We start from the raw sequence: 17,025 nt of genomic DNA, 5'->3' as shown, positions 1-17,025 counted from the left end.
GTGGTCATCTTTTATTAGTCTGAGTTTCTTGTCTTCCTAAAAGTCTCTATCTCTACGTGACTGATAGTGTCCTACATCGTGTTCCGTGCCTGTTTTATTGTCTAATTTAGCACTCTATACCATTTATTAGCTAAATTTTTCTTTACGGAATCTACCTACATATGGGGGAATCTATTCCCAGTCTCTTCCTGTTGCCCTCATCGGTCTTTCCTACAGTATTACATCGTTTCATGATGGTGTCTTTTATACTGTTTGTACCGTCTGAAATGCAAGTTCCTTCTCGACCTCGTTGACAAGTTTCCCCACTATTTTCATAATTCTATGATTATAAGATGATGTAATCACCCCAACCCAATTGAGATTCGAATGGAAACGCAATGTGTATGTAAATTAATTTTGAAATTGACTTTATACTGTTGTCGCCTCAGATTATGTGTTCTTCTGTCGGCTCAGATATTGCTTTTAACCTTTCAAAAAGGCTATTTTATAGCTTATTTTCTTTCTTCTTTTAAGAAAACAGGAAGTCCCTTTTTACCTGCGGCTAGTCAACGGATCCTGTTTACGGGCGCGCGCCGGCCCCTCCCCCCCGTCCCCCAGTTCCGGGTTACCATGGGAATCGAGAATTGACGTCACTTAGGGCTTCCGCGCCGGACCCCAGGGTCGACTATGAAGCGAAGGGCGGAGAGGCAGCTTTGTCCCACCTGCGCATGCGCGCTCCTTCTCCACTCCTCCCCCACCGTAAATCTCGTTCAGCCTCGGCTTTACCGCCGCGACCTCTCGCTTAATCCCAGCGAAACTGCTCCCCGGGGGAGGGGAGTAGAAAAAGAATCGAACAAGCCACAGCCAATCCCATGAGACTACGACGCAACCAAGGATGATTGACTCAATCAGTTTCAACCAATGAGAAAGCCCTTGGCTCTTACGTCACAGAGCTTGCCCCACCCTATCCCCTCCTTTCTGGACGCTGAGCTCAGTTCGCGCAGTAACAAATGAAGTGCGCGCTGCGACACCTCCTAGCTCGCCAGGCTCGTCCGCCATTTCTTCGCCTGGCCTAACGGTCCGGCCAATCCCAGCGTGCATCGAGAAGGGCTAAGGCTCCGCCAATCGGAGGCCGCCGATTCCGACCCCCTTGCCTCGGCTCGGCCCAATCCAGGCCTCGGACCCGTCGCCCCCGGCCCGCCCCCGCGGCGCCCTCTCTCCTCCCTCTTTGTGCGTCTCGCGCCGCCGCCGCCCGCCGCGTGAGAGGACGGGTTCCGCGCGCTCCGCGGCAGCGCAGTCGGGTCCCCTCCCCCCGGAAGGTTCGCGAAGAAGAAGCCGCCGCCGCCGCCACCTGAAAGGAGCCACCGGTGCCGGTCCCCGGGGGCACCATGGCGACCGGAGCGAACGCCACGCCGCTGGGTAAGCTGGGCCCCCCCGGCCTCCCCCCCCTTTCCGGGCCCAAAGGGGGCTTCGAGCCGGGGCCACCGCCTGCTCCCGGGCCTGGGGCGGGGCTGCTGGTGCCCGGGGCGCCGCCGCCCCCGCCCGTGGGCTCGGTGGGGGCCCTGACCGCGGCCTTCCCCTTCGCGGCGCTGCCGCCGCCGCCACCGCCGCCGCCCCCGCCTCCCCAGCAGCCGCCGCCGCCGCCGCCCTCCCCAGGCTCCTCGTACCCGCCGCCGCAGCCTCCCCCTCCGCCGCCGCTCTACCAGCGCGTGTCGCCGCCGCAGCTGCCGCCACCCCAGCCGCCGCGTCAGGACCAGCAGCCGGGCCCGGCCGGCGGCGGAGGAGGTGAGTCGGGCCGAGAGAGCGCGAGAGGCGTCGCGCGGACGGGCCCGGCCGCCTGAGGGGCGCGCGGCGGCGGCGACGGCGGCTGCACGCGGCAGGGGCGCGCGCGCGCACGGGGAGGCCCCGGGCGGAGGCGCCACGGGGCGCGCGGCCCGGTTCTTGGGCCCCGAGTGCGCACGCGCGCTGGAGGGAGCGGGGAGGGCGAAGGGCTGCTGTGCGCAGGCGCAGTGTGGTGGCCGGGCTCCGCGGCCCGAGTAAAATCTGGCGGGGCGGGGGGGGGGGGTCTGTGTTGTGTTCTAACCTCTGGTGTAGGAGAAGGGCGTGGAGTGAGTTGATTTGGCGGACGGGGTGGTGGGTGTGCATGTCAGGAAAGCGTGAAAGGGTCAACTGATGACGTGGAGCGCCTCCTTCCTGGTTGTAGACCGGTCCCCAAAAAGCAGAAAAGTAGCAAGGAGAGCGGCTTTTTCTACAGCGAGGCAAGGTTTTCATTACAGTGATAGAAAGTTTGGAACTCCTCAGGGTGCGGTTGAGGCCTATGCTCCTTTTGGAGGGAGAGAAGTTTTTCCTAGTCTCGGTTCATTTACTGTAGAGAAGTCTGACAATGCTTCCCCTTAGTGTTGGGGCTTTGCCCCTGGGCCTGCACCCCCTGGGAAGTAGAACTGATCTGTGTGTATTAAAAGTGTAGGGAGTTCCCGCAGTTGTATCGGAGGAGGAGGACTTGGTGGCTGTCGTATAGTTTGCTCTTTGTTGAATTTTTGATACGTCAGATACTGAGTGTCTAATTGGCCAGGAAGGTTGGCTAAACTGATGAAGAAAAAACTAATCTTGTTGAAAAGTTGGGCTTTTTCACTTAGTAAATCATTGGTTTCGCTGAGTTCTGGCCAATTTGGAAAGGTGACTGGTGGGGAGGGGGACTTGGGAAGAAACAGCGGTTTCTTCAATATTATTGTACGAGCCTGATTATTCAGTATACTTTGGCTTCTGCGACATCCATGGTTGATGTAGGTCTGAAACTTTAGACGTAGAGATTTATTAGATTGTTTACGTACCTCACAGTTTCCCTGGACATACTATAAACGTGAAATGTTACCTTTTCGGACCCAGGTCCAGATACCCTTGTAGTGGCTACGTGTCTCTGATTTCCCGGGTTTGTTTTTATTTTTTGCCATTTATAAAATGTCTTAGGTCAAGTTCTCAGGCTCCCGGTCTGCGGAGGTTGTGTGCAGTGTCCTGATCTGCTTGTTTATAGTTCGCTGGTTTATATTTGCATTTGATGGACCTTGTCTGCCTGTAGACTTCCCAAGTAAGAAGCGGAAGAGGAGCCGATGGAACCAAGATACGATGGAACAGAAGACGGTGATTCCAGGAATGCCTACGGTTATCCCCCCTGGACTTACTCGGGAACAAGAAAGAGCTTATATAGGTAAATACACGTTCTGCACCCAAATGCATTTTCAGATTGTTGCAGTTTATTCTGAGCGACATTTTGTGTGTTGTAAGTTTGAGACCTTAAAGTCTTGTTTTTTTAAGATGAGGTATCAGGTGTTCATTCTCGACTTTGACATAATCCATCAGTTTCTGCTGTGTTAAGTCCTGGGTTTGCAGCTCCTTGTTTTGGTCTGTCTGTAACAGCAGTGTTCTCCATGAGTGCCAGGAAGGTAGAGGGACCCACTTTAGGAGTGAGGGTAGCCCCCAGTCCAGCACCCCACCTGCCCTTTTCAGCTGCTGCTCGTTGCCAGTTGTGAGGTGAGTGTCTTCTGCCTCTCTGGACACGGCCCCAGTGGAGAACACTGCAGGTATTATAAACGAAGTACCTTTTTCACAGCATGGGTTTTCACCATAATTTCATATTCCTCCTCCCCTTCAAATGTGGTCTTTTACTTTTTTATAGGTACTTTCTGAAAAGAAAAAACCTTAATTTAATTAAAGACTGGCTTTGAAAGTGTTCACAGTGCACCCCTTTTTACCATTTTGTTGAATCTAACCTTTCCTTCAGCATCTTTTCTGGTTTGGTCTTTGGAGAGCTGTCTTAAAACGAGGGCTCTTTTACTATTTACTATCAAAGAACTCTGCTGGGAAAGGGATACTACTTGGACATGGAATGAGGTGATAGGATAAAAGATCTTAACTGATGGGAAATTTCAAGAATTAACAATGACTGTCCACAATGTAAATGAAGTTAATCTTAAAACTACCTTTTTTCAAATACAAGGTTTTTAATGCAAGTTTCACTTTTATTCATGTATGTGCAGCTGTCTCTGAAAAGTTCACTTGGAAATATTTCTTACTAACCAGATAAACATCCCCTTTGGAGTAAATGAGGGCAAAGGCTGCCTAGGCCTATGAGTCTGGAGCCTTCATAAGTAAAAGCTTCAAGGCTGGCATGTGTTATTCTTGAGGATCTGAATCTCGTTTTTTTAACTGCCGAGAGTTTTGAGGTGTTGGAATTGTTTATCTTGTTTTCACGTACTAATATTTCTTCTTTCCCCACTGTTCCAATCTACTGCCACCCACCCCTTCATCTCACACTGGATCGTTCCGGGTCTTTACAACCTTGCGAAGTGTTCCTAGTGGGATAATGTTCCCAAAACACAAGCAGTCTTAGAAAATGGGGAAAAGCAAACTTCTCTGCAGTTCTCTAGTTCTCTTCCTGTGTAGGGAGTTAATGCACTGAGCCCGAAGGGCTGTTTACAGCTATAATCCAAGTGGATAGAGTCAAAGCCGAGGCCAGTATAGACCTCAGCTCCAAGGAAGATCCCAAACTTTGGGTTTAATTTCCAGTTATTTCCTCAGGTCAGACCCCACATCCCTACCGTAGTTAGGAGGACTGCCTGCTCCCATGAAGGGGACTTTCACTTGAGTTCTTGAACTTAATACTTGACCGTCAAGTCAGCACTTTCCTGGCATAGGAGAGCTTAGGGATCCACAGATCTCGTTCATCTTCTGTCTCTCATAGTACACGCTGCCTTGTACGATGCCCCCAAGTATCATCTCTTGATATGAGTGTGGATTTTCACTTCTCTGGAGTTGGAGTGGATATACGGTATAGCCTTGGGGGATGTATTTAAAATTAGAAGGATGTCTTGGGTTAGACCTGTATTAATCCTGTTTTTGGAGCCAACTCAACTTTAACCCAACCCAGTTAAGACTTGCCCTTACTAGAGATGCCTGCTCACAGCTCTCAGATGCTACAAAGGTAAGACACAGGTGACTCTTCAGCACGCTGAAGAAAGTGATCTTGCTCTGCAGTTCCATTATCTTGAGAAATCAGCCGGGTAACATTTCCCTGGAGTCATTGAACTTTTGTGAAACCCTCCTCTCTTTTTCACGTACAGCCTTATTTGTCAAGGTCTGAGGGCCACACACATTCTCCTTGACCCACACTTCTATTTTCTCCCCCCTGCCTTTTACACTCCTCATGAGGAGCGAGTCTGAAGACAGACTTGTTAACATCTCACGGTTACTGGTTTATTAAGGTATATGAAGATTTGAACAAAAGCAACAGGTATTGGGAGATCCTTATTAGTACGGATCGGGTTGTACGGGTAGAGTATGTATAACGAACTGTTTATGAGGTATTGGATTGGTTATTAAATGTCTTACTTGTTTAAGGAATTTTGAATCTGGTATCAATGAAAATGATCTTTGCTCAACTGCTATTTTTCCTTGTCCCATGTTAATTGGATTTCATTTTGGGCTTTGCTTAATACTTAATGACGAAAAGTAAACTCTCAAGAGTCTTGCCCTCAAAGTAATTTGGTTGGGAACAGGGTATTGGTGATAACATACATGCTTTGTTTTGGGTGCCATTCGTATAGCGAGCCTTGAGGGGGGAGGGAGAAGTGAAACACCGAGTAATTGCTTTGACGTTAGCCTTAGTGAACAGTCTATACCGCTAACCCCTCTTCCAACAAACTGTTTGCTTCCTTAAGTGATAACCATTTTGAAGTGAAAAATACCTATAGATGTAAATGGACTCCTGCCGATAGGCGGTTGGGGGTTTTTGCCTCAGAGTGTTCACTGATCAGTCGTCCCTTTCAAAGTCTCCGAGTTCTTCATGCTTGTTGTTGAGATTTGAGATGTTTTTTGGTAACATTGTCTTTTTTCCATCCTTTTTTTTTCTTTCCTAACCTGGTTTCTTCCAGTGCAACTGCAGATAGAAGACCTGACTCGTAAACTGCGCACAGGAGACCTGGGCATCCCCCCTAACCCTGAGGACAGGTTGGGAAACAGTTTTAACCAGCTGACAGTAACGCTTTTACCTTTTTCTCAATACGTTTTACTGGTGGCAACATATTGTGTCAGTTCAAAGAAATCATAGTAAGACGACTGCTAATACTCTGACTCTTGGGCCTAGGGTTTAATTAGCAATCCGTATGGTTAGTCATCAGTTAGAAGATTGGAATGAAACTTAATTACTAGCAGAGTAAAAAGTTAACGGGAAAATGGACACCTGGTTTCCAGTTGGTAAGCATGTAGATTTTCACCTGATCTACCCACCCGTAGTAGGGACAGTGAGGGGGCCCGTTCACCAGCCTTTACAGTAACCGCTGTGGTGGAAAGCCGAGGGTATAGAGTTTTTCTCACAGGTACATGATGCAGGGATTAAGAATATTTTTGAGCATCACTGAGTTTGAGCAGACCAGAAACTCTTACCTGGTTAGCTCATTGCTGCAGTCCTCCTCATGGTTTTGAGATGGTTTTAAAATAGATGAGATTTCTAACCAGCTTCCTTCACTGCCAGTGAATTTTCAGCCTTGGCCATTGCCTGGGGGTATTGGGAGGGGCCAGAACATTTCTCACCTATCTGGGGAAGGCTAGCAACCAACCCTAAATCACCTTTATTTTTTATAAGAGTGTGGTTTTCAAACAGCTGTGGTCATGTCATCTCTGTTTATTATTTCTCTCACCTTTGAAAAGTCAAAAGTCTGAGGGAAATGAACTTTTTAACCAGGAATTTTACTGACTGGTTGAACTTCAAACCGCTAAAGTCTAATCGAAGGGCAGTATGCCTCCCTCTCCGTGAAGTTTCTCTTAGTGCAGGCAGCATAGTTGAAGGCACTTCCCTTTAAAAGTTAGTGTTTTTGGCTTTTATTACCCAATTAATGGCTTGTTAAATCAGGAAGATGATGTAATGGTTTTAGAAGCCACTCACTCAATGCATCTTTCTGCTGCCATTTGCCAGGGAACAAATTAATTTCTCCATGTGTTCTCTCATTTTACGTGATTGAATTTGTTATTTTTTACCTGTAGGTTTTGGTTGGAAGGCTGTGTTTTACATTTTTTGGTGTTGTTCCCCCCCCCCCCCCACCAAGATTTGCATTGTAGGTTGTAGACCACAACTGTTGAGTGCTTTTCTTTTTTTTTTTTTCCTTTTTTTTTTTTTTTTTTTTTGGCCTTTTTCCCTTTAGTAATATGTCTAACAGGTTGCCAGGCAATTCCTCAAAAGGTTGAATTTTTAACAAACCTTTGCTTCCTGGAGAACTGGGATTAGAGTTTAGTTCATCTATGTGATGCCTATTCGAAGTGAAGAAGTTGGGCCAATCTAACCTCTAGAATATTAGCTATTGCCTTTCACATCCACAATTTGGGAAGAGGTTAAACTGTGGGGAGGCTTTTAAATGACCGATTTGGTACCGGTAAAACTTGTTTTGTTGATTAGCTAGAAATGCTTACATTCTAGACAGCTGTGGGGTGAGAATTAGAAATGTCAAGCATGTTAGAAATAAAACCAGAGCAGAGTTTTCTTCTCTCTTGTATTCAGTTTGAAAGAGGGCCTAATGCCTGACTGGTTTTGCTTTTGAGCCCAGGTTGGAGGGAATTGCATGAGTTTCTTACCTTAATAAGGTTATTTCTTAAGAAGGTGTATTCTCAATATTAAGCCACTTTCTGCTATTTTGATGTTGCTTAAGTTGCACAGTTAAAAATGTTTTTAAGATCTCTTATAGACATAAATGTGTAAGCTGATAGTCTAATGAGCTGGGGTATGTTTGCTTTTGTTCACTATCATTGGATTGTGTCAACAGTTCATATAAATGCTAGAAACGGAGGTGTCATTTAGTCGTCATTAGCCATGAACAAACCTGACCTTTTATTCCATCGTGTGTGTAATGTGGTATGACATGGTTCCCTTTAGGCTGAAGACAGTGGGAGCAGCCGAGTTCAGTCCTTGCTCTCCAACTAGGCAAGGTTCTCTCAACTAAACCAAGGGTATAGGAGTCTTGACTACTTTCAGGATGTTTTTTTAATAACCTGATCCACATGATCTCTTCCCTTCTTGCAGCTGCTACTAAATTTTCATTCAGAATATCAAGCTATGGTCCTTTTTGTAATCTCAACTCAGAATTCTAGGAGCGTAACTTCTCTTTTTTTATTACCGCAAAATCCAGCTGTGGTAAACTGACCATTTTATCGTTATTATTTTTTTACTTGTAGCAACAGCATTTTACTCCTTAAAAAAATGAGAGAGAGAAAATCTGCTTTCTGGACTTGTAAACTCTGGTGGAGAATCCTAGGTTTTCCCCTTGCCGTTTGCAGGTCCAGACCCTAGACAAGTACTTGACCAAATCTGCATTTGCAGCCTCTAGCAGAAGCTGCTTTAGCACTTTAACGTTTTTCTCTACCCAGACTCCCCAACCTCGAACAGCCAGAAAACAGGTTGGCTCCTGGGCCTTGGACACAGCCAGCCAGGCCATTGAAGGAAAAGCAGAGACGAAGCCTTGAACCATCTCTCTCCATTGTGGGGCCAAGTAGCTGCAGCAGCCTTGAGTCCCAGTCGCATTGGGTTAAAGAGCTCGTACTTACTCTGCGGTAGGGGTGCAGACACTCTTCCTGCTAGGGCGCGAGCTCTGCAAGAGTCCACATTTTACCTAAACTTGGGGTTTCCGTGGTTCGTAGAGTTGTAATATTGTACAGCTTTTTTAAAAACGAACGAAAAATCCATACTTGGCAAGAAGACTCCAGAAGATGATACTGTCCTTGCCATTTACAGTCCAAAGATTTCCCCCCCAGAAGGACAGACTTTTTTCTTCTCAACAATTAGAAGCCAGACCGTTTTTTTTTCCTCTCTCACACACACCCCAGTCCCCCTATGCTAAGCCAGCTTTCATCTCCCCACTCCACACGATCTTGAATAGCACACGTTATGGTCGGTTCCTCCGAAGAGTGTTGTGTTAGGGTCTGAGAGGCAGAGGGGCTGGGGAAGACTAATTTTAGCCCGTGTGGGATGAGAAAAGTGAAGGCAGAGCCGTAACGGGGCTCTGTTTCCCACAGGTCCCCTTCCCCTGAGCCCATCTACAATAGCGAGGGGAAGCGGCTTAACACCCGCGAGTTCCGCACCCGCAAAAAGCTTGAAGAGGAGCGGCACAACCTCATCACGGAGATGGTTGCCCTCAACCCTGATTTCAAGCCGCCTGCAGATTACAAGTAAGCAGAGGGGCTGGCCGGTCCGGGACAAGGACACGTGTGGGCCACGTGTGAGCTGGTGGTAGAACCGTTTTGGTACCCATGTCCCCTCTCTTGCCCCAAATCACATGTGATTAACACATGGTACCAAGCTCAGGTTTAGAAGAGCTGTGGAATGTCGGTGTCCTGTCTCAGAAACACGCAGAGTCCATGAGTCGTTTCTTTCTTAGACCTCCAGCAACACGGGTGAGCGATAAAGTAATGATTCCACAAGATGAGTATCCAGAAATCAACTTCGTGGGGCTGCTGATTGGGCCCAGGTGAGTAAGTGCTGTCCTATGGGACAGTGCGTCATTCCTGAGACCCCGTGAGATGGATCGATCTTAGGCCCCATTGGGTACAATTGATAGCTTGCCTTCCTGTTTCGCCTTTCTGTGAGAAAATCTCTAACTTCGGCCTCCTACTGCAGAGAAGTCTGATCTTGGGGATCGTTTGCTATGGCTGGCCTTCACTTGGGGGTCATGGAGCTTTTGGTGGGAAAATCCAACTCCATGCTGTCACACTTTCTGCCAGTGTGATCAGCCCGCTCTGTCTCTTCTGGCATGTGAACTTGCCTGGCGAATACAAAAACTCCGTTCTTTCTGCTTCTGATAGAGGGAACACCTTGAAGAACATAGAGAAGGAATGTAACGCCAAGATTATGATTCGGGGAAAAGGGTCTGTCAAAGAAGGGAAGGTTGGGCGCAAAGATGGCCAGATGTTGCCTGGAGAAGATGAACCACTTCATGCCCTGGTTACCGCCAACACCATGGAGAATGTGAAGAAAGCTGTGGAACAGGTGAGGCAGCCAGAAAGGAAGCCTATTGCTGGAAGTCATACAGTGGCCCCGGTGCTTACATGACTGGCTGTCCCATCTCCGCTAGATAAGAAACATCCTGAAGCAGGGTATTGAGACCCCTGAGGACCAGAATGATCTACGGAAGATGCAGCTTCGGGAGTTGGCCCGTTTGAATGGGACCCTTCGAGAGGATGATAACAGGTGTGGCATCAGTTTTGAAGGGAGGGAGAGTGCACTCGGACCTAAAGAACCTGTGGGAGTAGGGAGCTTGACCGTGGCTCTTGAGATGACTTTGTCTTTTTTTGTGTGTGTGTTTTTTCTTCCTTGACAGGATCTTAAGACCTTGGCAGAGCTCAGAGACCCGCAGCATTACCAATACCACAGTGTGTACCAAGTGTGGAGGGGCTGGCCATATTGCTTCCGATTGTAAATTCCAAAGGTGAGCGGCTGGAGTTGGAGCTTCTTTGTAGCCTGTGGTGTACGAAACTGTTTTTTTTTTTTTTTTTTTTTTAGCACGTTGTTGGTTGGTTCCTATTAGCCTTTGGACCAGAGAGATGCTCCCTTTCTGTGAATGTGGTCTGTGACGGTGTGATGTTAAAGCCCAGGATGATGAGGAGCAGCTTGTGCAGAACACCTGTATTTTGTGGCTCGTCTTAAGTGCAGGAACACTGGAAATTTCCATTTTGGATATAGTGTGCCTCAGTGTTAACTACCTTTTGCTGCTAAGCAGTCTGGATTCTTGACCGGTTTTGAACCAGCCCTTGATGGCAACAGTTTTCTCCTTTTTTTTTTTTACTTTGGAAAACGTGGCAGGTGCTCTCGTCTTGCATATATTTTCCTTTCCTCAAACTGGGAATGTAGGATCTGATGCAAGTTTGTTTTTTGGAAGAGCCTGTGCTTTCCTGGCTCCCGTGGCTGGCATGGTCGTATGATCTCAGTCTTCTCTGTTGTGGCAGAGATCCGCGTGGTAATCTCAGATGCAGAGCTGGGCACAGAACTGAAAATTGGATGAGACTATTTTGAGGAAGGATCGTTGGATTCCTCAAAACTCTGTCAATTTCTCAGAACGTAAAACTTTTTTTTAATAATGAAGAGGTTTTTTTTTCTCTTCTCTCTCTCCATTCCCTATCCCACCTTCAGGCCTGGTGACCCCCAGTCAGCTCAGGATAAAGCACGGATGGATAAAGAGTATTTGTCTCTCATGGCTGAACTGGGCGAAGCCCCTGTGCCAGCGTCCGTGGGCTCCACCTCTGGGCCCGCCACCACGCCCCTGGCCAGTGCGCCTCGGCCTGCTGCTCCCGCCAACAACCCACCTCCCCCGGTGAGTTTCAGGGGCTGGTTTTTGTGGCCCGGTCCCCCGTTCTCTTCCTCAGAGACAGGGGCGCTGTGGCCAGGTGCTCTGGGTAGAGCAGGTTGGCGGACATGGCTGGCAACATTGTTCTTCCGGATGTCAGGATGTTTGGGGATCTCTCGCTTTGGGAAGATCCCGTCTTCGGGTTCTGGACCTCTTGACAGAGCCGAAAGAACAGTGTTGCCACCAGGGGGAGCAGGCGGGGACGTTGGCGGGAAATGCTCTCACGTAGTCTCTCATGTCCACCACCCAGAGCCGCCCGCCCTGGATGAATTCGGGCCCTTCAGAGAGTCGGCCCTACCATGGCATGCACGGAGGTGGTCCTGGTGGGCCCGGAGGTGGCCCCCACAGCTTCCCACACCCGTTACCTAGCCTGACAGGTGGGCACGGCGGACATCCCATGCAGCACAACCCTAACGGACCCCCACCCCCTTGGATGCAGCCGCCACCACCACCGATGAACCAGGGCCCCCACCCACCTGGGCATCATGGCCCTCCTCCAATGGGTAAGTAAGTGTCAGACCAGAAACCTTGGGGCTTTGGGGTAAGCAAGGGTTACATCAGGTTGCTGCGAACCGGAAGCAGCCCTCGGAGTGGCTGGGTGTCGCACCAGGTCTCCTGCCGAGGCTCGGGCTCCAGAAGGAGCAGGACTTTGTTCTGGTTCAGGAAGTGTTTTCTGTGTGGGGCAGACAGAGGCCTCCCTCTTCAAGGCAACAGTCCTAGAACTGTTCTTAGAACGGTAGCAGTTGCAGGCTGTGTGACCGAACGGGCTGTCGGTGGGGGCATCTTCTCTGGCTGGTTCCAATGTCCTGCTAAGTCCCTGCTCTTTCCTTCCATCAAGATCAGTACCTGGGAAGTACGCCTGTGGGCTCTGGGGTCTATCGCCTGCATCAAGGAAAAGGTAACACAGCCTGTCCCCTGCTCCCTTCGGGGTGTGCCCCGGGCGCGAGTGGGGTCTCCGGTCTCTCCTCCCCTGAGGCCTCACCCCTGCCTCCGCCTGCCTGCAGGTATGATGCCACCGCCGCCTATGGGCATGATGCCGCCGCCGCCGCCGCCTCCCAGTGGGCAGCCCCCGCCCCCTCCCTCTGGCCCTCTTCCCCCATGGCAGCAGCAGCAGCAGCAGCCTCCGCCACCCCCTCCGCCCAGCAGCAGTATGGCTTCCAGTACCCCCTTGCCATGGCAGCAAAGTGAGTGGAATATTTTGGGCTTGTGGGGGTGGGTGGGATGGGGAGGTGGGGCTGAGAGGGACAAGAGAACCTCGCAGCTCACGCGGGCAGGCGGGCACCCTGGGAGGAGACTCTGGTCTCTGCTGGGGGTGTAAACAGAAAGGGCCTCCTGGCCCTCCTGGGGATCTTGGGGAAGAGAGCTGATGTTTGGCGTGGCTGTGTCTGGGGAGAGGTTTTGGGGGACCTGGAGGGAACCTGCCATCGTAGGTGGGGTGCCGGAAATCCAGGCTCTCGGTGGGCTGCGTGAGCTGCCAGCTGCTGGCTGGCCCGAGCCTGTGCGAAGGGCCAGGGTGGGGAGGGTGCTTGCATGCTGTGGAGAGGGATGTGATTGGGGCCTGAGAGACTGCAGGGATGGGACCGGGCTGTGGGGAGAGTAGCTGTGGCCTTGAGGTTGAATGTGCCGTTCGGTGGTGGCGGCGGATGGGCGGAGGGACGTCAGAGCCGGTTCTTGTGTCTGGTACCTTTCCCTCAGCCCTTCCACGGGCATTGGTGACAAAGGGCTTACTCTGTTAAGCCCAGAGACCTCGAGGCTGACCCCAGGGTAGTCCTGCCCACCCCTCCACTCCCCATCACCAGGACCGCCCCGCCCGCCCGCCCCCCACCACCGTACCGCATGCCAAGCAAGGAGCAGGCGCCCCTCGCCCCCCCATCCCAAGGCAGCAGCCGCAGAGAGCCGCGGTGTGCCCCCGCGCGTGTGACCTTGGGCTTCTTTACCACCCCAGATACGACGACTACCACCACGAGCGCTGGCACAGGGTCCATCCCGCCATGGCAACAGCAGCAGGCGGCTGCCGCAGCTTCTCCAGGAGCCCCTCAGATGCAAGGCAACCCCACTATGGTGCCCCTGCCCCCCGGGGTCCAGCCGCCTCTGCCGCCCGGGGCCCCTCCCCCTCCGCCGCCTCCGCCGCCTGGTTCCGCCGGCATGATGTATGCCCCGCCCCCTCCTCCTCCGCCTCCCATGGACCCTTCTAACTTTGTCACCATGATGGGCATGGGGGTGGCGGGCATGCCGCCCTTCGGGATGCCTCCAGCTCCCCCACCGCCTCCACCACAGAACTAGACTCGGTTTTTTTAAGAAAATATATATTATATAGAGAGAGAATTGGTCTCGTTTAAACACACGCCGAACCTCACCATATGGAGCCAGACATTGGGATGCACGCATGTGATTGGTGTGCACGCATGTGTGTGTGTGCACGCACCGGGCTGGGCCAAGCGACTGAGGACTCGCTTGGGAACGGGCAGGTGGTAGTAGGGGCGCCAGCTTGGGCTCTCCTGGCGCCCCGTAGCATCGAGTGTCTTCTTTGTCTTCTTTCTCTCCTCACCCAACTCCCTTTGCCTCTCCCCAAACCGGGCCGCCAGGATCCCTCCCCGCGGCGGCGATGGCCCGAGCCATGAGAGTGAGGACTTTCCGCGCCCATTGGTGACCCTTCCAGGCAGACAGCCTCAGCAGCGCCCCTGGTGGACAGGATGGTTCGGCAAAGCAGCCTGAGTTATTTTTGTGGACGGAATCGGAACACGCTGGCTCCATATCGTGAAATTTTTATTAATTTTTTTCTTTTTCCTTTGTTATTTCCTGATCTCTTCCTTTCTTCAGACTCCGTCCAAGGAGATGCTCTTCCCCGATCTTCTGCTGCAATTAGATTCCTTTCCTTTTTCTCCGTTCCTTGTTCTTCTCTTCCTAAGGAGAGGAGGGAGCAAATGGTTTTAGGCGCAAGCTTTAGCCGTTGATGTCAGGCTAGTTGCGGGGGTGGGGCGGGAGGGGGGGGTTCTTTGGTTCTAAAATTTTCAAGGTTGCCATGACCACCCCAGAGACTTTTTTTTTTGTTCTTTCTGTAGTGTGAGATTTTTGTCTTTGCCACCTTTGTAGAGAAGTGGGTTCATTTCCAGGTTCTGGGTCGACACCTATCCCGGCACCCTTGCCAGCGTTAGGTGGAGCCACCCAAGCCACCTTGGGCTCGTCTGCCACCCTGGAGAGTCCTTTCCATGCTCCCTGAGCATCTAAGCTGCCTCAGATTCCATTTGTTCCTCTCCTTCCTGGAAGGTTTCCTTTTAAATTTTATTTTAATCCCAAACGTCTGAATGTTTTGCAGTGTCTAAGGGTTTGAGCCCCTCGTTTTTCGTTCTACTTCCTTTTTCCTCCCCTTCCCTCTTCATGGAGTGATTATGTTGACAATAATGTATAATGCGCGTTCTCTTCACTGGTTTATCTGCAGAAATTTCTCTGGGCTTTTTTTTCGGTGTATGATTCAACACTGCGTTAAAGGGGGGTGTTCCATTGAATAAAAGAGCAGTGTGGTTTTCTGGGTCTGTTTCTTCATTTTCTCTTCTTAGATTCCCTCCACCAGCACCAGAGTTGCTTTTTTTTACCTCCATTCAGCACCTGGCCCCAGCCGCCCCGGTCTCTTTTGGGGGACTGCTGGGACACTAATTAAGGAGCCTCCCACCTGTGTCCCCGTGTGTGGCTTTGCCGGTGGGAGCTCGAGTGTGTGGGTGGTCCCGCCATCTCTCCCTGGTTTACTAGCTGAGACTCGGGTTCTTCGCACCCCCCTCCTCGCCTCCATCACCCCTCATTCCCCTGGTCCCTGTTCTTTTGAAAGCGTTTCCCTGGGGCTTGGACACCCTCCCCCCTCCCCCCCCAACACACGCGCACACACACACACACCCCTGATGAGCTCTGGTTGCGACTTCTGCCTGGAAGCCGCCACCTGACCAAGGCCCTGGGCCTAGGGAGGCATCAGCACTAAAGGTCAAGCCAACTAATCCTGCCTGTGAGGCACAGAGCAGCTAAAATTAAAACCGCCAAGTGGCTTTTTCTTTCTCTGCCCGTGACTTACTTGCAGCCTGCCGGCGCTGCAGGCTTTGGGGGTTGGTGGGGGCGAGAAAAAGTGCCCCATCTGCACTTTGCGTAAGCACTTCTTTGCAGGGGTCTCGGGCCGTTTTGTTCTTTCTCGAGTGGGGCAGTGGACAGTGCCTGTTGTGGCAGCAGAAAAAAAACCCATGTCAGGGCTGCATGAGGCAGTGAGGTCCTCGCCCGACCGCTGCCGCCGCTGTGCCACACCACCCCTGGGGAGCCTGCGTGGAGCCTGCCTTTCCTGGCAGCCTCTCCTTCCTTTGGAGGAAGTTAAGGGACAGCACGCCCCTGCTGCCCCAGCACCTGGCCGGTGGGGGCAGCTCCGGCCTGGGCTGCTTTCCACCTTCAGGTTGGGCGCGCCCAGTGCCTTCTGTGTGGAGCACGGCCCGGTTTTGTGGGCCCCGTCCAGGGCGTCTGTATCTCTGCCATAGGCCTGTGGGGTTCAGGAAACCCTCAGGAGGGAGGCAAGTTCAGTGGGTTTCCCTAACTAGGCCCTAAGACTACAGGTGACTAAACGAAGAGAACAAGCTCTTTTCTCTTTGTCCTTAACTGGCGGAATGGGGGCAGGGCCTGGGGCCTAGCAACCCTCTTTGACCTTGGCTTCACCTCATTGCTTCCCCCACAAGCTCGGTTTCCCTGGTGGGCTCATTGGGCGGTTAATTAGCTCTTTGAAGCTCTGGAAGAGGCAAAGTGGTGCTATGTGGGTTTTAGAAATAAAATCAATAAATGACTTAACCACAGCCCAGCTATCTCCTCCGTCTCTCTCCCCTGGGGCCAGCTCCATTCCTGTGCTAGCTCCCTCCCTGCTCCCTGCCGTCAGCTTTTGTTAAGGTTTTGGAGAGTAACAAAGTGGCTAGCTAAGGCACAACTCTGGGCCTTTCTCCACGGAGCTCCAGGCCCTGAAATGGGAGAGAGGCTCGGCCTTCAGAAGTGTAGGGAGCTACCTGCCTCTGAGGCAAGAGTGGGGAGAGAGGAGAAATGCTTTCCCACCCGCCTTAGGACCTGAAAGAGTGCAGGAAAAGCCCTTTGCTCAAGCCTGTCTGTCCTGTCACTTCGGCACTGGCTCCCTGCCCCCTCAGCCTGGTTGGTGAAAGGAACACCCGTTGGGAAAGGTCAGTGTTCGGGCTCTGGAGAAACCCAAGATTGGTCCGGAGAAGGAGGCAGGATTTCTGGTTAGAAACCTAGTCAGACATAAACAACCTTGAGTTACTCGGGTTGGTCAAGTGCTTCCAGGGTTCAAGATTGATCTGCACACGCAGCACTGGATGGGGAATGAGGGATTGGAGAGGACATGGGGAGGCAAGTAGGTCAGCCTGAGCCTTCAAGGTTTCATCATGCTGGGCTGGGGCTTGCAAAATAAAAGGGGGGTTCTCTGGGGTGGCGTAACTCCAGTGGGGGCCACTGGACACCCACAAGGGGGTAGTCCGAGAAGTCAAAAGTAATTCTGGGCGCCTGGCTGGTTTAGTCCATAGAGTGTGAGACTCTTGATCTCAAGGTCGTGCGTTCAAGCCCATTGTGGGTGCGGAGCCTACTTTAGAATAAAACAAAGGTTTAAAAAAAAAAAAAGGCGATTTCTCCTGGGACGCCATCC

The 17,025-nt window shown here is 51.3% G+C and overlaps 1 protein-coding gene across 13 annotated transcripts; it reads left to right on the top strand.

Annotated features, from left to right (window-relative positions):
* Nucleotides 1–934: 934 nt before the first annotated feature.
* On the top strand, nt 935–14,884 carry SF1 (splicing factor 1). Of its 13 annotated transcripts, none has more exons than XM_045485816.1 (14): nt 935–1,398; nt 3,056–3,184; nt 5,907–5,982; nt 9,034–9,186; nt 9,396–9,485; nt 9,820–10,003; nt 10,089–10,204; nt 10,335–10,442; nt 11,144–11,324; nt 11,608–11,860; nt 12,196–12,255; nt 12,362–12,541; nt 13,303–13,507; nt 13,943–14,884. In XM_045485816.1, the coding sequence occupies exons 1-14, from the start codon at nt 1,368–1,370 to the stop codon at nt 14,070–14,072; spliced, it is 1,896 nt and encodes a 631-aa protein (XP_045341772.1). In that variant the 5' UTR covers nt 935–1,367; the 3' UTR covers nt 14,073–14,884. The 13 variants fall into 13 exon arrangements, with proteins under 13 accessions (XP_045341772.1, XP_045341770.1, XP_045341771.1 ...); XM_045485814.1 differs by having other exon boundaries at nt 11,587–11,860; XM_045485810.1 differs by having other exon boundaries at nt 970–1,764; nt 11,587–11,860.
* Nucleotides 14,885–17,025: the final 2,141 nt, after the last annotated feature.

This window comes from Leopardus geoffroyi, chromosome D1, assembly GCF_018350155.1.
Source record: "Leopardus geoffroyi isolate Oge1 chromosome D1, O.geoffroyi_Oge1_pat1.0, whole genome shotgun sequence".
In the NCBI taxonomy this organism is placed as follows: domain Eukaryota; kingdom Metazoa; phylum Chordata; class Mammalia; order Carnivora; family Felidae; genus Leopardus; species Leopardus geoffroyi.
The sequence above is the reverse complement of the archived record's forward strand: the minus strand, read 5'-3'. Positions and strand labels throughout refer to the sequence as shown.

What these genes read in the sequence shown, in the direction of transcription:
- SF1 (XM_045485809.1), top strand. Translation starts at nt 1,368, where the DNA reads ATGGCGACCGGAGCGAACGCCACGCCGCTGGGTAAGCTGGGCCCCCCC. An exon ending in CCCGGCCGGCGGCGGAGGAG is followed by an intron (nt 1,765 to 3,055) that starts GTGAGTCGGGCC and finishes GTCTGCCTGTAG; the next exon opens with ACTTCCCAAGTAAGAAGCGG. An exon ending in CCCCCTAACCCTGAGGACAG is followed by an intron (nt 5,983 to 9,033) that starts GTTGGGAAACAG and finishes TGTTTCCCACAG; the next exon opens with GTCCCCTTCCCCTGAGCCCA.